General features: G+C 38.7%; 2 protein-coding genes across 2 annotated transcripts; both read left to right on the top strand.

Annotated features, from left to right (window-relative positions):
- The first annotated feature begins 506 nt into the window (after positions 1 to 506).
- LOC140760488 (uncharacterized) lies at positions 507 to 2,532 on the top strand. Its single transcript, XM_073097468.1, has one exon. The coding sequence runs from the start codon at positions 572 to 574 to the stop codon at positions 2,396 to 2,398; it is 1,827 nt and encodes a 608-aa protein (XP_072953569.1). The 5' UTR covers positions 507 to 571; the 3' UTR covers positions 2,399 to 2,532.
- Positions 2,533 to 10,454: 7,922 nt separating this feature from the next.
- Positions 10,455 to 11,520, top strand: LOC140760506 (ATP synthase subunit b', chloroplastic). Its single transcript, XM_073097489.1, has one exon. It carries the CDS (start codon positions 10,554 to 10,556, stop codon positions 11,244 to 11,246), a length of 693 nt encoding a protein of 230 aa, XP_072953590.1. The 5' UTR covers positions 10,455 to 10,553; the 3' UTR covers positions 11,247 to 11,520.
- Positions 11,521 to 26,303: the final 14,783 nt, after the last annotated feature.

Here is a 26,303-nt window from a genome sequence, read left to right as displayed (position 1 = left end):
GTGTGCCCATGTTAGGCCTTGAGAGGAGGAGGAGATGCCGGATCGAAGGGCTCGCTTCATGCAGGTAGTGAGAAAATGGACGGTGGAATTGAGATGGGTTAGGAGGGAGGAGGGTTTATGATTGAGTTTAGGAAAGGATGTGGAGATGTAGGAGAAGAAGGCCGTGAGGTGGGATTAGATTAGAAGGAAAGGGTTTGGGGCTAATGGATACCGGATACAGGTTTAGTTTATTTATAACTTATGCAGGTAAATGAATATTTGATATTTTGATCTATATCCATTAAAATTTATCTGATCCGTATCTGTATCCGTATTTAGTTCTCTCGAAAAACTTGAGTCGTATCCATATGTAGGTCAAATAGGGCTTTTCTATTGATATCCGCTTAAATCTGATTAAATCGGAGCTTTTCACCCCTAGGACCGGGCCTTCCGTCCAAAGGCCCGGGTACCTGTCCGGCCCTCGGCCATTCGTAGAGAAAGAGCCCTAGCACTTATCGTATAAAAATATCAATAGGGTTTGGGCTCGGCTTCACTCTCCGAGCTCTCTTCCATCAGTTTTCCTCTTCCTCCAATGGCGATCGACCTCTTCGACGCCTGCGACCCAGCTTCCGATGGCGACGATAGCTTCTCCAAGATCGAGATCGATAAGGAGTTCGCCCGCCGATTGGAGCACAACAAGAAGCGCGAAGCCCTCCAAAAGTACGAGGAGCTCAAGAAGAAAGGCCGCGTGGCCGCCTCCGACGATTCGGACAACGAGTCGTCTGATGACGATTTCGACGACCTAGCCGGATCCCCCCGGAAGGACCTCCAGTTCCTTAAAACACTCGTCAGGGTCAAGAAGAACGACCCCGAAATCCTCCAGAAGGACGCCAAGATCTATCCTTCGGATGAAGACGACGACGAATCAGAGGAGAGTAATAAGCTTAAAGGTGCGAAGAAAGAGCGAGCTTTGTACCTGAAGGATGTCATGGCGCAGCATCTAATCGAAGAGGGACCAGAATTTGGAGAGACGAGTGTGAAGTATGACCGAAAGGTTTATAACAAGGAGCAGGAGGAGGGTCTGAAGGCGTTCCTGCAAGCGGACAAGGAGGCATTTGGATCCGACGAGGATGGAGATGTCATCAAGGAGAAGGAGACCGGTTTAGAGGTCGCTGAGGATGAGGATGTCCTCAAGGTCAATGAGAATTTGGATGAGTTCTTTGGGAAAGATGACGAACTGAGCGACAATGAGAAGTTCTTGAAGGATTATCTTCGGAATAGGCGGTGGGCTGATAAGCAGGAGGAGAAAAGGCTTTCTTTGGAGGACTTTTGCGAGGTTTCGGAAGATGAGGATGAGCTCGAGAAGCAGGATAAGTATGAGGCGGAGTATAATTTCCGGCATGAGGAAGGACAGGATGATCGAGTTTGGGGTCACTCGAGAGTCATTGAGGGGTCAGTGAGGAAGAAGACAAGCAACCGACAGCAGCAGAGGAAGAGTAAAGAGGAGAGGATGGCGCAGGCTGAGTTAGAGAGAAAAGAAGAGTTGAAGCATTTGAAGAATCTGAAGAAGAAGGAAATACAGGAGAAGCTCGAGAAGATACGGGCAGTGGCGGGGCTAGGAGAGGATGTTCTTTGCAAGCTCGGGGCAGAGGATTTGGAGGAGGATTTTGATCCGGAGGAGTATGACAAGAAGATGAAAGAGACATTTGATGAAGATTATTATGGAGCCGAGGATGCTAATCCGGATTTCGGAAGCTATGCAGAGGGTGAATTGGAGAAGCCCGATTTTGACAAGGAAGATGAATTGCTTGGGCTCCCCAAAGATTGGGATGTTGGATCTGGGGAGGGGTTTAAGGCAACTAGGGAAAGAGTTTTGAAACATAAAGAGGAGGCAGAACCCTCAAATGAGGAGGGTAAAAGGAAGAGGAAGCGGAAAATGTCTTTAAAGGAAAAAGTGGAGCTTGATAAGGAATTAGAAGAATATTATAAGTTGGATTATGAGGATACAATTGGGGACTTGAAGACTCGGTTCAAGTATAAGTCTGTCCCGCCTAATAGATATGGATTGCATTCTGAAGAGATTTTAATGGCAAACGATAAGGATTTGAACCAATATGTTTCAATGAAGAAGTTAGCACCTTATAGACAAAATGAATGGAAGGTGACATATCACCAGAAGTTGAAGAAGAGTTTGATACTTCAGGGTGTAAAATCAGATGGCAAGACTACTGGTAAGAAGTCTGGTTCAATGGTAGGACCATCTGTTGAGCAAGCAAAGGGAAAACAGAGAGCTGAACAGGAGGAATCAAATGGTGAACAACAGTTATCCAGGCGTATCAGGAGAAGGCGGAGACAAGCTGAGCTGAAACTTTCCCGTTCGAGGCTCATGGCTTATGGAAAGATTCCCTCTAAACCTTAGAAGAAACACTAATATTGATGGAGGCGTAGCATAGTTTGAGGTAGTTCACCTGAAATTGTGTTGATGTTTCATATATTTTGAGATTGTGAGGTTGGCAGGATCCATATTAATGAATTAAGGTACTTCAATTTTCATGTTCCTCATAGCTGTGGAGTTGCGTCCTTTATAGTGACTACTTTCTGCTACAATTCCGGCAGAAATTTTGACTATTCATGTTCGAGAAGCTTAATTGTTGTAATCTTTAAGTTCACTTTGCCGCTAGTTCCTGCTGTATATTTTGTTTTCCTGGATCTAGGTTTTAGCATGTCTTTGATGTGTTATCAGAAAGTGTGTTAATGAAAAGCATGCAGGAGAAGATATCCAGAATTTATTTCCTTGTGTTATTTTTATAGAACTTAGAAATGCTATCGGGGCAGCAATTAAAAAGTATCTGAGCCAATGGGCGGATCAAGTGACCAGGTACTATATTGGGCATTTTACATATTTGTAGGAGAACTTCAGTTAGAGAGCATAGGGTCCTTGATATACTAAGTTAAGCAAATGTTTCAACCATTTGTTTTGTTCTGCATGTACACACCACCTCATGGGTTCCTTACTATAATGGTCTCTCTATCTACTGAAATATATCCATTGTTGGTTTGTTCCAGAAATTATCTCTTATTGCATGCATACATGATGTACATGTACTCTCTTGGAAAGAAATTTTGTCATTCGTTCAGTTTGCAAGCACAGAAAAGCTAAAAAGATCAGTGTGAAAAAGTTCCATTACTGAGTTAACATAGGAGTTTTATTAATTCTATGGGAATGGTCATAATGCCAAAGGTAACTCATTTTTAAATTGCTCCTGAGAGTTACCTTCATATTTACAGTTATTGTTCTAAATACATTGTCAAGCCAACTTGTATCTTGATTTTTGGAACTTGCTATTCCAAAACAGAATAAATTCAAAGTCAACTAAGTATTTTTGCACCATCATTAAAAGGTTTTCATTACCTGTGTTATGTGGAATTTGCAGGTGGCTACTGTAAGATTTATGATTTGATATTGAGTTCATTGAGACTTTGTTAGCATTGCTTTGTCCATTTTTTTCCTTTCTAGTATAAGTTTTTCTGGATTTTTTCACTTTCCTACAAGTTCTGCATCTACCTGGAAATCTTTAGTGATCAAAAGAAATTTTATAGAGAAGAATAAAGTAAAATACATGAAGGCATTTGAGTCAAGTAGTTATCTGATATAATGTCAGAGTATAAGTCTTGAGTTTAAATCTTGTTAGGCTCATCTATCATTTAATATATATATATATATATATATATATATATAAACCCCACTCATTTGAGATAAGTCTGCTTTTTGAGCCTGTTAAAGTTGGTGTTTTAAAAATTGGAAAAGGCGGCAGCCATTCGGTCTAGCTCTCACATAAGGCAAGCTGCCTGAGTGCCAAAAGGTGCTAGGTGGGCCACGCACCCGATAAGGCGAGATGGCGGTTCGACCTGCTAGCTTGCCCTATCAGGGTACAAATGGGTATAGGATCGAATTATTATCCGCTAAAATAACTAACTCATTAACCTTAATATAAAAACTTTCTTCTATCTCTCTTGTTGCTCTCCCCTCTTGAGTCTTGATAGAGAAATTAGAAACCCTAAAGGGCCTAAACTTTCGATCCTCTCCAACTCCCATGATGTTAGAAGAGAGCTCTCCTATATAGGTACCAATAAAACCTAATCAAATACTAATGTAGCATGGTAGTATCAACGGAGAAGAAGACAAACTCATGGAGTCCACTAATAGGAATCCACCAACAAAACAAAAGTACATAATATCAAAATCTCAAAATATTTATTAACTTCTAAAGATAACATAACAAGCATTTACATAAGCAAACCCTATAAATGTAAAAAAAACTAAAATGCTCCTCTAGCAAAAGTTTACAATCTCTTTATGTGAAGATCTCTCTGTCACGAGTCATCACCCAACCAAAGTGTCACTGGATGGGCTGCTCGCTTGTATCTGTGTGAGTGCACGTGCCTAAAAGTTGTGTTTTATAAACTCTCCTGGTGTGGGAGAAACTCAACTCTATTGGATGAGGCTGAAAATGGCTTTGGTAGAAATATGAAAGGTTAGAAATTATCTTCTGAAGCTCCTCGTGTCTAATCCACATGCTATTAGACTTTGGGCGGTATATTCCTAAGACCGGTGAACTTCTCTATCAGCGTGACAGGTACTTGTTTATCCAAAATAACATATATATTTTTCTTTTTGTGGATGGAAGAAGGTAAGCGGCATAGTTTAAAGTATATATATCTAGAGCGGTGAAAGTAGCTATGTTATAAGAATAATCAAGGGCAGTTACAAGAGGTTTATAGGCTATTAAATTTTTGATATTAAAAGTGGAACTAATATCATAATCAAAGGGAATATTTATAACATAAGCATTAGGTCCTATATATTTTAATATTAAAAAAAGTCGAGCACTACAGGCTTGCAAATTCCTTGCGGTATCTAAAGAAACCGCTTCAATTTGATATGAACAATAACATGATCTCCCATCATGGGATTCCTTAGCATGTCAATGCAAATCAGCCTGTAATTTATATTGAAGATTACTAGTTTCGATTCGCTTAATTATTTCTTGATGTAATGAATGGATACGATATACAAATACTTCTACAGATTCAAAGACTCTAGAATGCATAAATTTAGGAAGGTCTAACGGTTTATAAACTTTATACTCATGGACAACCTCAAATTGTCTCATGCATATAGACATATTAATGGAATTGTTATATATAAATTGTGCTATAGGAAGAACAAAATATGAGTTTATATTATGATCACATACAAGATAGCGTAAAGATTTCCTAGGCTATGATTGACAACATCTGTCTGATCATCAGTTTGAGAATAATAAGCTGTTGAAAATTTTAGTTTTATGCCTACCATATTCTATGCCTTGATTTATCATCTCCTTCACCATCATTGTAATCTCCCCCTTTTGGACGTCCAGATACCTATAAGGTCACATGTTGGTCAATTCAGCCTTGGGAGTAATCTCGATGCAGTGATCTGAATTTCTAACTAGTGGCAACCCCTTCTGTTCCTTGAACATGCCAGCAAATTCAGTTAGTAAACGACATGGTTTAACAATTATACCTAAACTTGAAACCGGTTCAAGGGTTGTTGGTGCCATGAGTAGCAAATAATACATCTTGTTTGGCCTTAGTAGGCCCGTCATGGGCTACAAAGTAGGGTATCTTAGTGCTTATACTCCATTGAACTGCACCACCCTGCCGTCTCACCTAAACGTCATCCATATGGCACTAAAATCAGCCATTTTGATTCTTCAAATACTCGTGGGTAGGCTTGTAAGATAGAATTCTAATCAGCCTTAATTTCATTACCCAGTGCTCCGGGTCCTTCTCTGGTTAAAATAAGCCGCATCAAAAGCCGTGGCAGCCAACTTGTGGAAGTCCTATGGCCTGAAATGATGCTTTTGGGCTCGGTTTGATCCCTTCTAGTTGCACCTTCTTGCCTTTGGATTTGAACTCTATTTGCATTGCACCAAAGTCTAATGTGATGGGACCGAGCACCTGGAGCCATTGGACTCCTAAGACCATAGCCGCCCCTTTGAGAGCGAGGGGGCATAGATCAAGCTCAAATTCGTACCCTTGTACCAATACCTTGACTCGCTCATATTATCATTCAGTCCTAAGAACCGTGCCATCTCCAATCGTAACATCAAACCCAATAGTAGGAGTCATGGTCAAGCCCAATCTTCACACCATCTTCTCCTCTAAAAAGTTGTGGGTACTGTCCGAGTCAATCAAAATCTCAACTCGGCTTATGTTTGATCATTCCTTCAACTCAGTGTGCATCATTTCCTCTTCTTCTTCTTCCGTAGCCTCTTCATGGTATTCATGCTCATCTTCCCATTGTTCAGTTTTTTCCTCTTCTTCAGTGGCATCAAGTAGCATGAGCGTCACGGGTTGCTTCTTGCATTTATGGTTCAGTGTGAACCATTTGTCGCAGTAAAAGCATAAGCCTTTGGATCTGCGATCGGCTACTTCAACAAGTGTAAGTCTCCGCTGGCTACTCCTCCTCTGCCCTTCACCAACAGTTAGGGGTGCTCGAGGTGGTGGTAGGTGTGCACTTGGTGCTCCTCGACTCAATCCCATCCCAAAACTAGGGCTAGGTCTAAACGGAGTCAAGCTTGATGTAGGACGTGTGCTATTCCAATTCGAGGCCATTCCTGATCTGCTGGTCCTCCCCATCTCTTGCAGCTTCTCTTCCATGACCTCTGCACATGTATAAGTGTCTAAGAGGGTCATCAAATTCATGGCTCTCACCTCAGCTAGAATTTCAAGTTTGAGTTCCCCAATGAAAGATAAGCGTAGCTGTGAGTCAGACCATCCTCTGGTTTGATTGTTGATTCGGTCGAACTCAGCCTTGTACGCTTGCACTATAGTTTTTTTGTTGGAGTTGGTATAGAGCCTCCTCGAAATTCTTGTAGTGGGTTGGACCGAATCACCTACATATAGCATAAGCGAACTTGGCCCAAGTCTGAGACGGTTGGGTACGATTGGCAGCCCAGAACCAATCACATGCCTCATCTTGTAAGTGGAACAACAATAGTCTGACTTGTTGGTGCGCCAGGGTCCCTTGGTAGTCAAATACCTTCTTGACTCGATGCAACCAGTTCAGCGGATCTCCACTTGAAAAAATAGGAAATTCAAGCGCAAACTATGAACTTGAACTCTAGGGATCTGGTTTTCATCTCGACCCACTTGAGCCCAAGGCTAGTTGTGCGCTCTATACCCTTGAACTGGTGGAACTTTTGGTGTGAGTTTCATTGGCCTGATTACCGTCTTGGCCCGCTAGCCCACAATCTGCATCTTTTGGTTCTATGTTAAACCGTGCAACTTATGGCTCAATCCGCGCACTTGGTTTAGTAGGGTGAACCCAAGATTTAACTAGTTCATTAAGATCCCTAGGCGTTGGATCTGGCTCATAGGCTGCACGATAAGATGTACCAGGTGCATCTTGGGCTGGGCCTTGCGGAGCATGCCCTAGGTCTTGGTTTGCAAGAAATCCTAGAAGCTCCTAAGTATTTGTTGTAGCCGTCACTGCTGCTGGTGCAAATGTGGAAGGAGATCCTTGACGAAAAAAAAAAGGAAAAACATTATTTTGAATTTTCTTACCAATTGTACTTCTCTTTCCTTCTCTCTCACATCCTGCGCTTGCAAAAGGAAGGCTAGCCACTCAGGTGGTGCTGGTGGTGGTGGTGCGACTGGAGGTGGTGCCGCCATGGTTGGAGATGCTTGGTCTCTCGATGGTGTCAACATTAGGGGAGAGGTGTCTTCAGTACCTGATGATTTAGAGGTGTGGGGAACTTCATTGGCTGCTACCCTTGCTGCTCTAGATTTGTTTTGCACCATGGAAATGTTCCAAGGAAGGCAAGGCTCTAATACCAATTATAGCGGCCCAATTTCTAGAAAAGAAAATCTGGATTTAAAGGAGTTGCAGATGCTTCTAGGTATGGTAATTCATTCATTTGGGGTCGAGAGAAGATGGCCACGACCTGGTGGAGGAGTGGTGGAAGAGGGCTGCAATGGAGATGTAGAGAAAATTTCGGAGGTGTTAGAGGAGGCTATTTAGATTATGGCTACTCCTAGGGCTAAAACTAGCTGATTCATTTCATAATGAGCAAAAGAGTTGCATACCATAATTTATAGATGGCTAACTCCGAATTAGATTGTTTAACCCTCATCTGGACCAACTAACGCCAATAAGTAAACTTAGACCAACTAGGTCTAATAAGCAAATGCAATAGACCATAAGGTCTTAATTGAACAACTTAAAGGAAATAAGCAAATCTAAGATGGATAGTGTGTAAGTCTAATAGTAGATCAAGTGATTTTACTTGGCTAGGCTAGATCAGCTTGGGCTTGGGTCATAAAAGCTAACTCATAGCTCATGAGAGAACCCAAAAGTTTATCTAAGCTAAGCTTTGTTCTCTTGCCTATTTTATTGTAGTGATTTTTTGTTCCCAACTTTTTGACAAAAATCTAATAATCTTTCTCACCATTTTAACATTAGTAAAAGATTTGCCAAGAGATTTCAAAACATTAGTCATATTGGTAAATCCAGTAAATATATCTAAAATAGATTCTTCTGAATTCATACTAAAGAGTTTATGACTATGCATAAGCATACTAATTTTTTTACTTTTTAACTTGATTAGTATCTTCATAAGTAACTTCTAATCTATGCCAAATTTCTTAGCCGATTCATGAATATCTATTAAATTCATTAGGATCTAATGCACAATACGATAAGTTCATAGTTTTTGCATTCATTCAAATATTTTTTATGTCAATTTCATCCCATTTATTTTTGGACTTGGTAATAATGTTTCCATCTACAACATGATTGGGTATTCTATGGCCATTTATAATGACTTTACATAACTCAATCTATGACTTATATATATATATATATATATATATATATATATTCTCATTTTAGCCTTCTAATAACTATTATTAAACCTGCTAATTAATGGTGATCTATTGCCTATTGATTAATTGATCTTTGGCAAGAGAGTTCTTACTATGATTGTCATTATCTATTCTAAGACAGATAAGTCTAAAAATAGAGACCTTGCTTTGATATCAATTATTAACCAACTAAGCAATTCAAGAGGGGGTGAATTGGATTTACAAATTAAATAAGAAGATAAAAACTAAGTATACAAGTATATAATCAAATTGTAACCATAATGCGAAATCCAAAGCTTTCCGCAAATTAAGAAAAATGTAAATAAATAACTTAAGCTTATGTGTGTGATTATGCTATTTAAACTTAAATGAGATAAGCAAAAAAGAGAGCAAATATACACTAGTTTATCAAGGTGTTAGCAACTTTTACATGAGATTTATCCCTCAAAATTTCTTCTCTCAAAACAGCATTTGCTTTGAGTCAAAAAATTCACTAACTTCTTCCAAAAAATCTACCCAATCTCTTACCAACAAACCTCAAAGATTTTTCACCTTCTTTATAAATAAAATCGAAACAACAAACACACCCAATGTGTGTAATAACTCTTTAATAACTCTTAAAGAGTTTAATTTACAAATAAATCTCACTAAGAGAAAGAAATAAGAGAGAAAATTTGTTAAATGGGAACTTCTCTTCTTCTTCAATATGATCTAAACTTAATTGCTCTTGTTTTATTTTTTAATTTGTCTTTTATAGGCTTGGAAAGTCTCTTTTCTATTTAAAATTATTTGAAATGATAAAGATCATTTTGCAAAGCATTTAATGGGTGCAAATTTTAGTCAAATTTTTTCTCTGCCTTATAGCACTTTGTTGATAACTAAAACGGTCAAATTAGACTTAAACATAAGTTGAAGATCTTTTAAGATGTCTTTCCAATCCGATAAGAATTACATCAAAATTACATTTGACTAAAAAGTTGCCTAAATACCTAAATCTGTGTCTAGAAGATATCAGTTTGAAAAACAACTATGTTTAGTCAATTCATAGAGTTTATTGCACATAGGTAAGATCCAAATTTTATATATCTGTATATATCGGGTTTAAGTTGATCCAATCCGAATACTTAAATGTGTTAAACATGTTAAATTGGGTCAGTATAATAAACTAGAACATGACCCGATTATTAATCAAGGTAGATGGATTGACCCATTAACGACTCAAACACAATTATACTAAACCCAAACTCGATTAAAAATTAAGTTATCTTATATGAGTTATTAGATGAGATTAATTTTTGCCACCACTAAGATTCTCAAAGCATCGCACATGCTCATCACGTTCATAGTCACATAGTCAACACGAGGCATTAAAATTACCTTCGCAACATCTCAAAAGATAATAAAGAAAGAGGAATTTCTAATTTTCTTCGTTTCGTCTAATCTATTTTCCATTTTATCTGGTGCCAACGAATTGCAATTAGGGCCTCTTGTTCTTGCAACCTCAACTCCATTGTGTGGTAGAGATTAGGTTAGGATAGGGTTTGTTTTCCTTACTCCAGATTTCCCCTTCCCTTCCACACCCACTGGCCACTGACGAACTAGAGAGAGAGAGAGAGAGAGAGAGAGAGAGAGCGAGGAGAACGAAGCATCCAAATTAAACCATGGCCAGCGCGGTCGTGACCTCTTGCTCCACCTCCGCCTACTCTACCCATCACTTTACATCGAAGAGATCCCCACTCCTCCCCAAGCTCACCGTCGTCGCAGCGGCCAAATCCAATCCCTCCTCCAAGAAATCGCCCCCAATCCACCACCGCCTCATACGCTCCCTCGCCGTTTCCCGTCACTCGTCCGCCGCCCTCGCCGCCGCTCTGATGGCCGCCGCCTCTCCGCTCCCGGCGCTGGCAGAGCAGATGGAGAAGGCAGCTCTCTTCGACTTCAACCTGACTCTCCCGGCGATCGTCGCGGAGTTCCTCCTGCTGATGGTGGCCCTCGACAAGATCTACTTCACTCCGTTGGGGAAGTTCATGGACGAGCGGGACGCGGCGATCCGGGCGCAGCTGGGCGACGTGAAGGACACATCGTCGGAGGTGAAGCAGATGGAGGACCAGGCGGCGGCGGTGATGAAGGCGGCGAGGGCGGAGATCTCAGCGGCGCTGAACAAGATGAAGAAGGAGACGACGGCGGAGTTAGAGGTGAAGCTTGCCGAAGGGAGGAAGCGGGTCGAGGCCGAGCTTGCCGAGGCGTTGGAGAATCTCGAGAAGCAGAAGGAGGAGACCATTAGGGCGCTCGACTCGCAGATCGCAGCACTCAGCGACGAGATCGTCAAGAAGGTGCTCCCTGCTGCATCCAAGTAGTGAGTAGCTCATTAATTGTCTCATCTTAAGAATGAAAAATTTAGAACCACTCCAAATCCTCTCTCTTTCTTCTTGTATGGGTTGTGTTTTGTTATTATTAATTTTGGTTTCCTATGTATGTATCCCTTGATGTCTGGAAGAGAGTCGAATACAATGGGAGTCACTTGAGACTTCATATCACAAAATGGTCAAGAGTACAGAATTTGGGTATATGTGTAATAATATTTTCTTTGTTGTGATATATATCCAAGTAGGAAGAACCATTATCTTTTAAGATTTAGTTCGATTGTTTAATTCTTCAAAGTTCTACCATCCCATATTACTGAGTAGAGAAGTTGGAAGTATAGGCTAAATTACACCTAAACCCCACTAGTATCATTTATACTTCCAAAAGAAATATATATATATATATATATATATATATATATATATATATATATGACTTCTAAAATTATAGAATATTTCAAGATTGTTAGCCTTTTTTTTTTCTTTTAACTTTTTCGTCCGAAACTAATATGTGAATGATATGTGGCTAATTTTTGCTCTTACTTGTGCGGATATTAATGCGTTTATACGCTTTTCTTTTTATTCTTTGTTTATCATTTCCCTCTCCTCTTCTTCCAACATTTCTCTCTCCAAATAGTAATCTTTATGATATTTCTATTCTTCTCCTCCTTCTTCTTCTTCTCAATCTCTCTAAACTTGTTTCTCCCTTCCCTTTCCGACATTTCTCCCTCTCAAACACACACAACCCATATATTACTTGCAATTTCTCCTATAACAAAAGGAAAGATACAAGATTTTTGTCAAATCTACTTTTTCATCAACGACCGAACCCTTTATAGAGATTATGATAATTCAAGGGTTAGTATCTTTTTTTCTCATTAACGATGTATATGATTAAAAAGGTTAGATAAGTTTGGGTACTTTAGCATGTGGATGGTTCCTTGTATTTATAAAGAAGAGTTTTGTACAATTGGCCATAACAAACATAGATAAGATTTGTTGTTCATAACAAATAGATAAGATCAACTCAAATACTTAACAAAATGATTCCTTAAAATTTTTACTTAGTTTGGCTTGTGATTATATCCATAATAGTGATATTGGGGCATAGGTATAATTTAGCCTTCGAAATATCCATATAATACTGTTTTTGGCACTTAAAAGCTAATTATAAGGAAGGCTATCAAAATAATCAAGCCGGCTCGAAGAAGTTCGGCATCTATTTAAAATGAGTCGAGCTTCATTAACTAGATCAGGCTTAAGCTCAAGCACCGGCTAGCTCTATCAAACTTTGCTTAATAAATATTCCTATTATATTAATAGTAGAACAAAAGTAAATCCACCAAATATGGTCTCAATCTTTTCTTTTTCTGCTCCTAATAAGAGAAGAAGAACTACTCCAGTCTCATAAATCTATCCCATTTTTTCTTGGGTTAACCAAAAGATATCTCATATTTGAGAGATGAATGAAAATGATGTTTCCCATTTTTGAACCTGAGATTGTGTTACGAATCGGCCTCATTCAATCTCCAACGGTTCTAGATTCAATGAAGTTTATAACTTTCGAAGGGATCTGTGAACAATTTAATTGACGGATCTTTCTGAATTTTGGATATGTCGTCGCTCTTGGAGAGAGTTTTCCAACGAATCTAAGATCACAGGATTGTGATGGTTAGATCTCAAAATATCAACCAAACAGTGACCGAAGGTCAATTAAATCCTAGCTTAATAGTCCTCCAATGGCTAGGTAGATGCTAGTTTTTCTCCTCGGTGTGAAGGAGGAGAAGTTGTTGTAGAAGAAGTGGGGTTAGAAGCTAGAAGAGGTCAACGAAAGACTTGGGTAGTGGAAGAAGGGAGATGGGAGAGAACGTCAATAGCTAGAGACAAGTTGAGAAGGAGATAAAGGCTAAAGCCAATTTAATTATCTAAGGTCATACTCCAATTAGAGTTTCCTCTATATATTTATAGAAGCTCATCTTAGGGACTCATCAACTAAGTTAAATAATCCTAACAAACCCTAATAAACCCACAACTTTCGCCGCGGTACATTCAAACGTGTCCGATCTCGTTCAAATGCGCAATTTGCGTTCTCTGTAGTTGTGAACACGTGCAGGTGTTCAAACGGCCCCGTTCAAATGTGGGTCTCTGACGTTCGAATGCCCCCCTAGCAAAAGGTCTTATTCTCTCAAGCAAACACAAACTAGATAAATAGGCTCATCCTAATGAACCCAATGCCGCTAGTGGATCCAATCCGGTCGAGTCAAATCATTCCACCACGCTTCCGACCACCTTGTCCTCAAGGTGTTCATGGTGGTTCCCAAGCCTTAAGTAGTTGCTTTGTCGAGTGTGCAACCTTTTCAATTTGTCCATGCTCTTCCCACGATTGGTCCTCCATATCGCCCTCTAGATCATCTTTGATCATCTTCTCCATGAGCATAATAGCAACAGGTTGTTTGGCGCATTTATGGCCTAGTACAAAGTGCTTGTCACAATAGAAGCATAGGCCCTTTGAGTGTCGATTTTCAATGTCCATTGGTAGGAGGCATCGACCTCTCAACCTCAGCTAATCCTTAGGGTTTGGCTCGGTTCGAGGTGGGGCTGGCCTACTTGGATTTGATCGAGCCTGTCCCGAATATGACACACCCGAGGCAGGTAGTCTTGGGTTGCTCACTGGCATTTGATCCATAGTTGTTGACTCCAATGTGGTCCACTTTGGTTGGTGTATTGCCTTCAATTCTCATATCCTTTTCTCTATCATTTGTGCTGCTGAGAAGGCCTGTAGCAAGGTGGTAGGACGAATAGCTTTGACTTCTGCTTGGATATCATGTCGAAGCCCAAAGACAAAAGTGCTTTTGAGGGCTAAGTCTGACCATCCGTGTACTCGATTCCCAATTCTTTCAAACTCCTCTTGATAAGCTCCTACATATGTCTTTTAGGTTAGCTTCGTCAAGGTGGCTTCGAAGTTCTCATAGTCTGAGGGTCTGAAACACACACAAAGCGCATCGATGAACTCCTCCCAAGTGATGAAGGCATGTGCACGATGTGCTACTTGAAATTATCTCACCGCTACGTCTTCAAAGTGGAATGAAGCCAAAAGCACCTTTTGGTGATCAGGTGTCCCTTGATAAGTGAAGAATTGCTCCACCCAATAAATTCAATCCAACGGGTCACCAACACTGAATTTAGGAAAATTGACTCAAACGGTGTGGGGTTGTAGCATTTGGTTGTGTCTATTCTCGCGTCCTCAGTGAAACGGCTCTTATTGCTGGACCCTTGGTTGATGTGGGGGCTCCTCTTCTAGATGTGGGGCTATAGGTTCCCTCGGGTGCTAGGGTGGTAAGTCGGTGCTACGCCCATGCGGTTCGTCACGCTATTGCCATGGTGTCTCTAGGATTGGTCATTGTCGGTTCCCCTCTCTAGGTAAAGGGCGTTTCTTATGTCTTCGATGACGCTCAAAGGTACACCTTGGAGGATAATGGTTCCTGTTAGCAAGGGTGGCCTTGATCTCCAACAATGTTTACGCCATGAGCGCCAGGGTTTATGCGAGATCAGGAGGGTTCTCTATCCGTCCTCTTGAGCTTTAAGGGGATGGAGATCTTGACGGAGCCATGTACTCCATCTCCAAGCCCTGATTGCTTGCTTGCTTAGCCGACTTCGACCTTGTGGTAGCTATGACGGTCGGAGGAACGTTGGCTTTGATACTAGTTGTTACAAACCGGCCTGATTCGATCCATGACGATTTTAGACTCGATGACGCTCATAACTTCCAAAGGGATCTACGAACAATATAACTGACAGATCCTCCTAAATTTTGGATACATTGTTGCTCTTGGAGAGAGCTTTTGAACGAATCTAAGATCACAGGATTTGGAGGGTTAGATCTCAAGATATCAAGCAAACAGCGGCCGAAGGTCAATTAGATCCTAGCTTGATAGCCCTCCAATGGCTAGATAGATGCTAGGTTTTCTCCTCGGTGTAAAAGAGGAGAAGTTGTTGTAGAAGAGAGGGGTTAGAAGCTGGAAGAGGCCGACCAAAGACTTGGGCAGTGGAAGAAGGAAGATGGGAGAGGGCCCCGATGGCTAGAGACTAGTTGAGAAGGAGATAAAGGCCAAAGCCAATTCAATTATCTAAGATCATACTTTAATTAGGGTTTCCCCTACATATTTATAGAGGCTTACCCTACGGACTCATCAACTAAGTTAAACAACCCTAACAAACCCACAACTTTCGTCGCGGTGTGTTCAAACACGCCTGATTGCATTCGAACGCTCAATTTGCGTTCTCTATAGTTGCAAATGCGTGGAGGCGTCCGAACGGCCCCATTCGAACGTGAGTCCAGGGCGTTCAAACGCCCCTTGGCAAAAGACCTTATTCTCTAAAGTAAATATAAATTAGATAAATAAGCTCATCCCAATGAACCCAATGCTGTGAGTGAATCCAATCCAACAAAGTTGTATCAGATTATAGAAAAATGGTTAGAGCAACCTATTAGTACTGTGTACGTAGTTGTTAAGATGGAATTTTAGAGATAGGAATAAACCATGGATAAATCAATATATGTTATTGATAAATAAGAATAGTTTGCTTGCATGTCTAATTTTATTTTATTAAGTGTAAATCATCCAAGATTCAATTTAAGCTTGATTCTGGTTTGATTCAAGTCGCTCGAACTTGAAATAGGCTTGAATTGAATCTAATCAATTTAAGCATGATATTGTTGGTTAGTCTGAAAACTGATTTAATCCAAACTTGAGCAAAAATTGGCTAGGTCAAGCTCAGCTTGTTTACAGCACTATTGTAAGCTACATCGAGGTGGTTTCTTTATTGATAAATTTTACTTTTACAAATATTTCTCTCAACTTGATTTTTGTAGCTCGAACGCCTAGACCCGAAGGTGGGGTGGTGAATCTAGCTAATTTTAGACCGTATAAAAAATAACATAAAATAATAAATTACTCCTCTCTCTCCCTTTCTAAATATCTATCTCTCTAAATTACTCCTCTCTCTCTCTCTTCTCATCCATCTCCACTCCAAGCTCCCTCTCTCTCACGAATTTGTCGTCGGGGTCCCTAGAACCTGTCGCTGCCACCGCCACTACTACTAAGCCACTGGTGAGACTCCTCCCTTCTCCTCTCAGTTCTTCTCTTTTCTCTCTTCCCTCTCTCTCTCTCCCTTGGGCTTGAGTTTGTCGGAACTGAGCCGCCAGCAATAGGCCGACCGCTGGCTGATTAATAGCGATTGATCCCCTCCTCACCAACCTTGATTCGCTTCCCCTTCCCTTACATTATCTTTCTTCTTCTCCTTCTTTTTCTTCTTCTTCTTCTTCTCTCTTCATTCTCCTCTTTCTCTGCTAACCGCACTATAATAGATAGATTTTCTCTCCTTTTTCTTTTAATTATTTAATTATTTTTAATGTAAATTAGATTTAATTAGAAAGTTAATTATTTTAAATAATATGTATTCACTAATATAACTATTAGCCAAGTATAATTAGGTTAATAATTGATTAATTATAATTATAAATATTTGCATATAAATATATCTATAGCTTATACATTGTTATTAAACGTTCAGGAAGTGTATACAAAACATAGTGACAGTTCAAGGTCTAAGTGGAATTATTCCTAAAATATGTTATATGAATCTAGTTAATTTTAAACCTAATAAACTATCATATTTTAAACGAATGGATTCTAATTGAATAAATAGCTAATTTTATACTATTTAAATATTTTCATATCCCGAACTCCTTATTTGAGACCTTAGCGACGCGTCTTCTCGCCGCTACGAGGACCTGCTAGACATCGACCACCATCGGCTAGCAACCTTGCTTAGCTGATGTAGGCACCCATGCAACATGTGGTAGGCTCCTAGGCTAGGGAAACATTTTTTAGCCCAAGGGTTAGGGTTTAAGCTTATCAACATCCATCCAGACCGGACACCCTTCTAGCTGATAGAAATCTCGTGAGGATAACTCGCCACATATACCCTAGCGAACGGCATGTGTCCGAATGTTTGCTGTGCACACAGACTAACGATCTCAGACATAAGGCCAACAAGATCGCGACTATGTCAAGCGATCAATCATCCACCAAGCGCGTCCTAACCCTCTCGCCCACTCGGGTATCATCACGCTTTCTATCAACTATCCTATCAATCACATTTTATACTTTCTTTCTAAATGATTATACAAGTACAATGTAACCACGTCAAGTACGATACAAGTCAATGCATAATAGAAATTTAGGTAGAATAGGAATCAAGAGAAAAATGATGCAATGTAGTCTCCAACTATATAGTCAACACATGCATACTCATGCTAATGTATTACATGCATACCCATGCTATAGATCAACTGGACATAACCTTACAATAGTATAATCATCTCTCATTATCTCTATTTATCATCATCGTACTCATATCCAAGATCAGCATAATTATATGCATGATAAAAATATCTCGACTGTAATCATTTCTAAATAAAGTCATATAATCATGCTGGAGGCCAAAACATGCATGTACATAATATATAATATAACCTAATTAGATAAAGGGATCTAAGGGATAAGACTACTCACCCCACTACAAATACCAAACCACCACTCGTTCACGCTACTACTATAACGATCAAGTCTCAATAGCTAAGTCCACGGGGTCTTGAACAGGGGGGTCAGGATCTAAAATTATTTGTAACAAATATGTCAGTCTTTCTATTAATTAAAATTAACCCGACAAAAAGATATTTCTTGTTGTAATTATGTACTCTTCATTTCTATATTTGTTTTGTTATTTATTAAACATAATTGTATTATTTAATAGTGTATTTAAAACATAATTATTTGCCTATTATTCTCCTCGATAATTAAGAAAATAAGAATTAAATTACTGCAAATAATTATGTAAGAATATACGTACATAACCCTAATAATTACTATTACCTACCTAGATTAAAATAGTAATTTATATTGTAGGTGTTTTGCTAAACATGATATAATTAGAATTATTTAATAACTATGATATAATTATATTTAATTTATACAAATTAAATACATTAAATTAACTAAACTAATTGAATAATTAATAATATAATCAAATATAATTAGAAATAAAAATGTGCATATATATATATATTTATATTTATATAAACTATACATAGTGCTGGGCTCAACCCAGCGCCATACGCTGCAAGGGCGCTGGGCCGAGCCCAGCACCACTTGTAGGGTGCAGTCTAAGAGGAAAGAAGGGAAGAAGAAGAAGAAGAAGAAGAAGAAGAAGGAGAAAGCGGAAGGAAGGAGAGGGTTGGGTCGTGGGGGAGGGGTGCGGCCGCTGGTGGCCACTCAACGGCCAGCCTCTCCCCGACGGCTCAATCCTCTAACGGTCACGAGAGGAAGCCGACAAAGAGAGAAAGAGAGATAGAGAGAGAGAGAAAGAGAAAGAGAAGTAGGGAGGCTCACCGGCGTTAGTGGAGGTGGCGGCGGCAGGGGCAAGCCGACGAAGTGACGACGGTAGCGGGTAGAGAGAGAGAGAAAGAGCGTTTGAGAGTGGGAGAAAGAGAGAAAGGTGAGAGAGAGCCCGAACGAGAAAAAGATAGAGAGAGGAAGAAAAGGGAGAGAGGCGGTGGGAAGGGAGGCTGCGGCTACGGCGACGAGGGCCCACCGCGCCAACTAGCCGGGCTAGCGCTTCGGGCGCGTGGCACCCTTCCTAGCTGCCACTGCATGGCATGAAGCTGTCGTGCCATGCAGTGAAGATTTTTTTCCCTACCTTGGGTTATTACAGGCAGGACCCACACGAGTTACGATAAACCATCAAGATACAACTAAACAACTGATACAGAGTACACTATAATCTGACATGTATTATGCAAATCATCGTCTGATACAATAAAATACAAATATAACAAACAACGATACAACTCAATTTCTATACAAGTTATCATCTACACCGTCTCGCACCTATAGCTCACCTCATCAATCTAAAATATCTTCTCAGGATATCTCAAGTCGCTATCACATACCACATATCTGAGGGGGTTAGAAAAGAAATAAAGAGAGTCATGGGCAAAAGACTTAGTGAATAGACTTTACCTCGAATTAATGATGCCAAACAGAGAGTAAATTATATACTGGATAATATGAATCAGAAAGAGCATTATGTTATGAATGAGTATATGAATATATCATCAATAATATATAAATGAAAAGTAGATAATATGTCATAACTAATAAAAGTATATAATCCTCAACAATGAATAAACAGATCACCATGTCATATTATCATCATAACTCTCTCTCAAATATGACACATGATGCATGCGGACCATGACCATGCTATTGTACCAAATGCAACATATTTGATGTATATTGACCACTCGATAATCAGGTAATCAGATTATAATGAAATCATATGTATTTCTCAACATCTTAGTCATTAATATCAGCTCTATGTGTCATTATCATACTAGACTACTATGCACAGTCAACACTTGGTACCTGGTCTCAACATCATGTCTGAAGGCTTAGAGCATATTCTGCCACCCGCAAGGAGTATCTCAAATATAACCATACCTTGCCACCCGCTACGGTATCAATATCCATCCAGATCGAGCATCCTTCTAGCTGATAGAAACCTCGTGAGGATAAGTTGCCACATATGTCCTAGTGAACAGCATGTGTCCGAATGTCTGCTATGCACACAGACTAACGACCTCGGACATAAGGCCAACAGGATCGTGACTATGTCAAGCGATCAATCATCCACCAAACGCGTCCTAACCCTCGCGCCCACTCGAGTATCCTCACGCTTTCTATCAACTATCATATCAATCACAATTCATGCTTTCTTTCTAAATAATAGATCATATACATATATCCAGTACAATAACAAGTCAATGCATAACAGGAATTTAGGTGGAATAGGAATCAAGAGAAAAATAATGCAATGTAGTCTTCAACTATGTAGTCAACACATGCATACCCATGCTAATATATTACAGGCATACTCATGCTACATATCAACTAGATATAAAATTATAACAATATAATCATCTCTCATCATCTCTTATTATCTCTATTTATCATCATCATACTCATATACAAGATCAGCCTAATTATATGCATGATAAAAATATGTTCGACTGTAATCATCTCTAGATAAAGTTATATAATTATGTTGGAGGTCAAAACATGCATGTACATAATATATAATATAACATAATTTAATAAAGGTGTCTACGGGATAAGACTACTCACATCTTATCAAAAGACCCAACACACGTATCTCTCAAGTCTATCAATCAACTGCCACTTATTATTAGTGAGATCCCCGGGGTCTCAAATAAGAGGGTTCAGAATCTAAAAATGCTTAAGTAATATAAAATTAGTTATGTATCCGATTATAATCCGTTCGAGTAAAATATGATATTTTATTAGGTCTAAAATTGATTATATTCATAGGATAAATTTAATTATGATAATATTAATATGCTAATTATAGAATAAGTAATAAGTATATATTAATTTGTCTCCTTTTTGTAAATAACCAAAGACGACTATATATATGATTTAATAAAAATATAATTATAAAATAATATTATTAATAATTATTTTGTAATACCTACTCTTATTTAATTAATCATAAATTATACGCAAAATAGTCATTATTCTATTATACAAAAATAATATGCAAGTTTAGTATTCCATTTTATACAAACTATTTGACAATAATATACTCATATAAAATATAAATTAAATATAAATATAAGATTATTATCAATAAGACTACATATATTAGACTAATGAATAATAACTAACCTATAAATAAATTTATAGGCAATATTTATAATTATAGTTAATAAATTATTATACTAAAAATACTTAGTAAAATTATATTAGTGAGTATAAATTATCAAAATAATTAATTATCTAAATAGACTAATTTACCTAACATTAGAAAATAATTATATAAAAAAACAATAATCTTCTTTGCTATAGTGCTGGGCCGAGCCTAGCAATGTTGCAGCAAGAGGGGAGGAGAGACCGAGAATGGAGAAGAAGAAGAAAGGAAGAAGAAGAGAAAGAAAGAAGAAAGAAGAAGAAGATGAGAAGGAGAAGGAAAGAGGGCGCGGACCCGGGTCGGCGAGGAGGGCGTCGGCCGCTGCTGGCCAGCCGGTGGCTCGACTTCAATGAACTCAAGCTAAGGAGGAAGAAATAGAGAGAGAGAGAGAGAGAGAAGAAGAGAGAGAAGGAGAGAGAGCTCACCGACGTCGGCAGTTCCACGGGAGGTGGCAGCAGGCCGGTGCCAGTAATGAGAAGAGAAAGAGAGTGTCAAAGAGAGTAGAGTGAGAGGGTGACCGAGAGAGAGAGAGAGAGAGAGAGAGAGAGAGAGAGAGAGAGAGAGAGAGAGAGATTTAAAGAGAGAGAAGGTGGTGGGGACATCGACGCTACGATTACGGCCTCGGCGGGCCCACTGGAGCTAGCTAGCCCGGCCTAGTTGGTCGAGCCGGCGGCTGGGGGTGCGTGGCACCCTCAACTCGTGCGACCCCAGCATGGCACGAGGTCGGCCACATTATGGCCGGCCACGTTGTGCCATGCAAATATTTTTTTTTTAAGAATAGGTTGTTGCAGTTATTATTGGACGTCATGCATGGTAATTATATTTTGTAATTCAGTAAGATTTCATATATCTTAATGTTTACGCATATTTATTGGGCATAATCATGTGATTAGCATGCAAACATGATAATGATGGATATTACATTATGCTTGCTATATTGGATAATATCATGTCACTTACATACATGCACTACCATAAAGGGGGTGACTATTGCATCTCGATGGTACCCGACACCTCTCCAGCCAGGGTTAGGGGTAAGGGATATTCTTATATCTTAGTCTGTTGATCACAGACAATCAGATAGTCATTTCGTCGGGTAATGGGCGATTTACTGTCGATCAATGAGAGTCATACCCTTTATGGTATTTAAGATAGAGATAGAGAATGGTAGGATGATGTAGACTTAGCGGTACCTAATGACGCAGGGTGAGAGAGTTCGTGAGCGACGACTCATGATTTCCGCACGGTGGTGCGTTGGTGTGGAGTTGAGGGCTTGGACGGTAGTATTGATATGGGATATTGACCCTTTTGATGGGTTGAGGACTAAGATCCTTAGTTTGCGGTGGTGGACAATCAATCATGCTGTTCGCCGGATGATGGGTTAGCGATTCGACTACTAGGGTCTACCCTCCCTTGGGGTATGTGTGTGATCGAGTGTGAGGATTGATGTCGCCTACGGGCGTAGCTCTATATAAGCTAATATTTCGGACTTGGTAGTCCGAGTTAATGCATATTATGTGGCATGGTGTTAACATAGCCTATGGGGGAGCTCAGTGTGAGCTCAAGTTTGAGGACTTGATAGTCCAGATTGATTGCATGGTAGGTTATTGATCGTTGATGCATTGAATTAATCATGATGCACATATTCATATTTACTTATTGTTGCATCATTTATCGCATTACTTTTAGATTGTAGAAGTAGAAACTTGCTAGGCTCTATGCTCACCACCATCTGGTAGAAATATTTTCAGATTAGTAGATGAGTCGGAGTTCATGGCGAAGCTGGTGAGGAAATATCATTATTTTCTCTTATTTATTCATTCTTGTAAATTAAGTTAAATGGCTTTATAGCCCCTGCGTGAGCAATTTCATCTGTCTATGGATATATATATATATATATATATATATTTTTGGGCTTGTTGTGGTCTTAGTGTTATGAACTTCTTGTTTGTATTATTTGTAAAAAATGTGGGCTTTTTCGCTTGTATATTGTGTTGAGGCATTAACCAGCAAATCACGTGGTAATCATGTGGGTTCTTACCACGTGAGGGGCATGTGTTTGGTGGCGAGTGTTACACTACCAACTATCCTATCAATGAAATTTCATGCATTTCTTCTAAATAACAGATCATATGCATATATCTAGTACAGTACCAGACACGAGATAGATCTTTCAAAGAACATGGCTTTTTTCGATAATAATAAGTTAATGCATATTAGGAATTTGGGTGGAACAAGAGTCAATAGAAAAATAATGCAATGTAGTCTCCAACGATGTATTCAACACATGCATACACATATTAGTCTATCACATGCATAGTCATGCTACAGATCAAACTCGACATAAATTATAAATAGTCTATTCATCTCCAATCATCTCTATATAATATCAATATATTCATATCCCAGACTAGTCTAATCAAATGAATGATAAAACATGCTCTACTGAAATCATATCTAGATAAAGTCATATAATTATGCTCGAGGCCAAATCATGCATGTAGATAATATATAATATAACCTAATTTGAGAAACGCGTCTAGGGGATAAGACTACTCACAGCAATTGTAATTACCAAACAACCACTTGTTCACATTGCTACAACAACGATCAGTCCTCAATAGAAAGATCAATTGGGTATTGAACAGGGGGGGTCGGAATCTGAAATTATTTATAACAGGGGGGTCCACTAATTAAAATTAACCCGGCTAAAAGATAAATTCTCGTTGTAATCATATACTCTTAATTCATATATTTATTTTGTTATTTATTAACCATAATTATATTATCTAATAATTTATTTAAAATATAATTATCTGCCTATTATTCTCTTTGATAATTAAGAAAATAAGAATTAAATTAATACAAGTAATTACATATGAATATATGTACATAACTCTAATAATTACTATACCTAGCTAGGATTAATATAGTAATTTATATAACATATATTTTGCTAATCCTAGTATAATTAGATTTATTTACTAACCATGTTATAATTAGATTTTATTCATATAAATTAAATACATTAGATTAACTATAATAATTAAATAACTATGTTACGATTCAGCTAGTTATGACTTTTATTTATTTTTTGTTTTAGAAATAACTTTTGTTTTGGAAAAATAAAATTTCTAACAGTCGCGTCCGAACACGACTATCGAACGCTTGCATACGTTCGCAAAAATAGAGAACGTATTTAGTGCGTTCGAATGACCTGCACATGTTCATAACGACAAAGAACACAAAATTGGCGTTCGAATGCAATCTATGAATTGCTTTATCCTAGGGTTATCTTTTAATTATTTTGTTTCATAGGTTACCCTCTAAATACGTGGAAGGCAACCTAATTGAGGATTATAGATAAAATATTAGTGTTATCCTTCCCAACCCTCTCTTTTTCCTCCAATGGCATCCAATCTTGGATGTCGTCTTCTTCCTCATTTAATCTGACTGTGGCCCCTTGCCTCTCAAGGATCAGTCCACTCTCTCCCTGTTCATCTAGCTTAATGTTCTACCCCACCACCGTTGTCACAATCTTCCACAAACCTAACCATTATTTTGCTATTCTATTACTCACGTCCCCCACGCCACTATCTAACCCATGGTTAGTATTTTTCCATAACTTTTGATCTACAAGTCTAATCGACGTGATCTCGGTTGCATTGGAGATTCCTTACTTCAAAAGGAACAATCTGTCCAAGTTATAGATCTATTAGACAGTTAGATCTCCTATATATCTCCTCAAAGGTTTTGCCATAAGAAGAATTTGAGCAGATCTTCAGATTGTTGCAATCTCATTATTACTGATCCTATCTAACTAATAACATAATTTAACATAATTTAAATAGTAAATAAATAATTTTAAAAAATATATATCATACACAGTGCTGGGCTGAGCCCAGCACCTCACAGCCTCAGGGTGCTGGGTTGAGCCCAACACCCAAGTGTAAGCCCAGCACCACGACAGCCAAGAACACCCGAGAAGAAGCGAAGGAGGAGAAGAAGAGGAAGAAGAAGAAAGGGGGAAGAGGATGGAGTCGGGCCGCAAGGGAGGGGAACAAATGCTGGTGGCCATTCAGCTACCAGCCTTTCGCCGTCGGCTTGGTTCTCTAGTGGCCCCGAGAAGAAAATAGAAAGAGGTGGAGAACTAGAGAGAGAGAGAGAGAATGATAGGACGAGAAAGAGAAAATTAGAGAGAGAGAGAGAGGAAGAGAAAGAAAGGGGTCGGGGTGGTCACATGGCGGCGACGGAGTGGCCGGTCGGCTCAGTCCCACCTCCATGCGTCGTCACGATGCCAAGAAGAGTAGCTTAGTAGAGGTGCGTGGCACCTTCACCGTTGCCAAAGCATGCGAGGCATGCTGAGCACGAGGCCAACTACAACATGGCCGGTCACGTTGTGCCCAGCTAATTTAATTTAATTAATTTATTTTATTTTATTTTTTTACTACTTGGGTTATTACATCAAGTATCTATCAAGTACCATATATCTAGGGGATTAGAAAAAAAAATAATGAGTCATGAGCTAAAGGCTTAGTGAATAGATCTAATTCTAAATCAATGATATCAAACAGAAAATAAATCGTATATTGAATAATATGAATAAGAAAGTAGCATTATGTCATGAATAAGTATAAAAACGTATCCTCAATTATATATAAATGTATGGTAGATAATATGTCATAAGGGATATAATTCTTGACAATGTATAAATAAATATTATTATTATAACTCTTAAATATAACACATATGATGCATGCCGACTATGACCATGTTATGATATCAAATGCAATCACATATAATGCATGATGACTATTCGGCATACATCATAGTAGTAGTCCATGATGATTTTTGTGGATTTAGATATTGATATATTAACATATTTATTTGGATGATAACATAATTTATCTTGAGATAAATTATATGAGCATATGTGTATTTATTGAGATAATTTGTTTTGAGATGAATCCTGTAAGCAAAGGTATATGTAATGATTGAAAGGTAAATGTGCAATGCTTGAGATGTGGGTATATAATACTTATAAAAATATATTATTATAATTTGGATATATTTAAATTTTATAAAATATTACTTTATTAATATTTATTCTTTTTTAACTTAATCCTACATATTTAGTGGTTATAACAAAAATGTATTTTAAATGATATTATATTTTATACTCGACAATAATAAAATTTTATTTTACTTGGAAAGTATATA

The sequence above is a fragment of the Typha angustifolia genome, chromosome 5 (assembly GCF_048772165.1).
Source record: "Typha angustifolia cultivar Huaian chromosome 5, ASM4877216v1, whole genome shotgun sequence".
Lineage (NCBI taxonomy): Eukaryota > Viridiplantae > Streptophyta > Magnoliopsida > Poales > Typhaceae > Typha > Typha angustifolia.
Note: the sequence above shows the minus strand (reverse complement) of the source record. Positions and strands in the feature narration are given on the sequence as shown.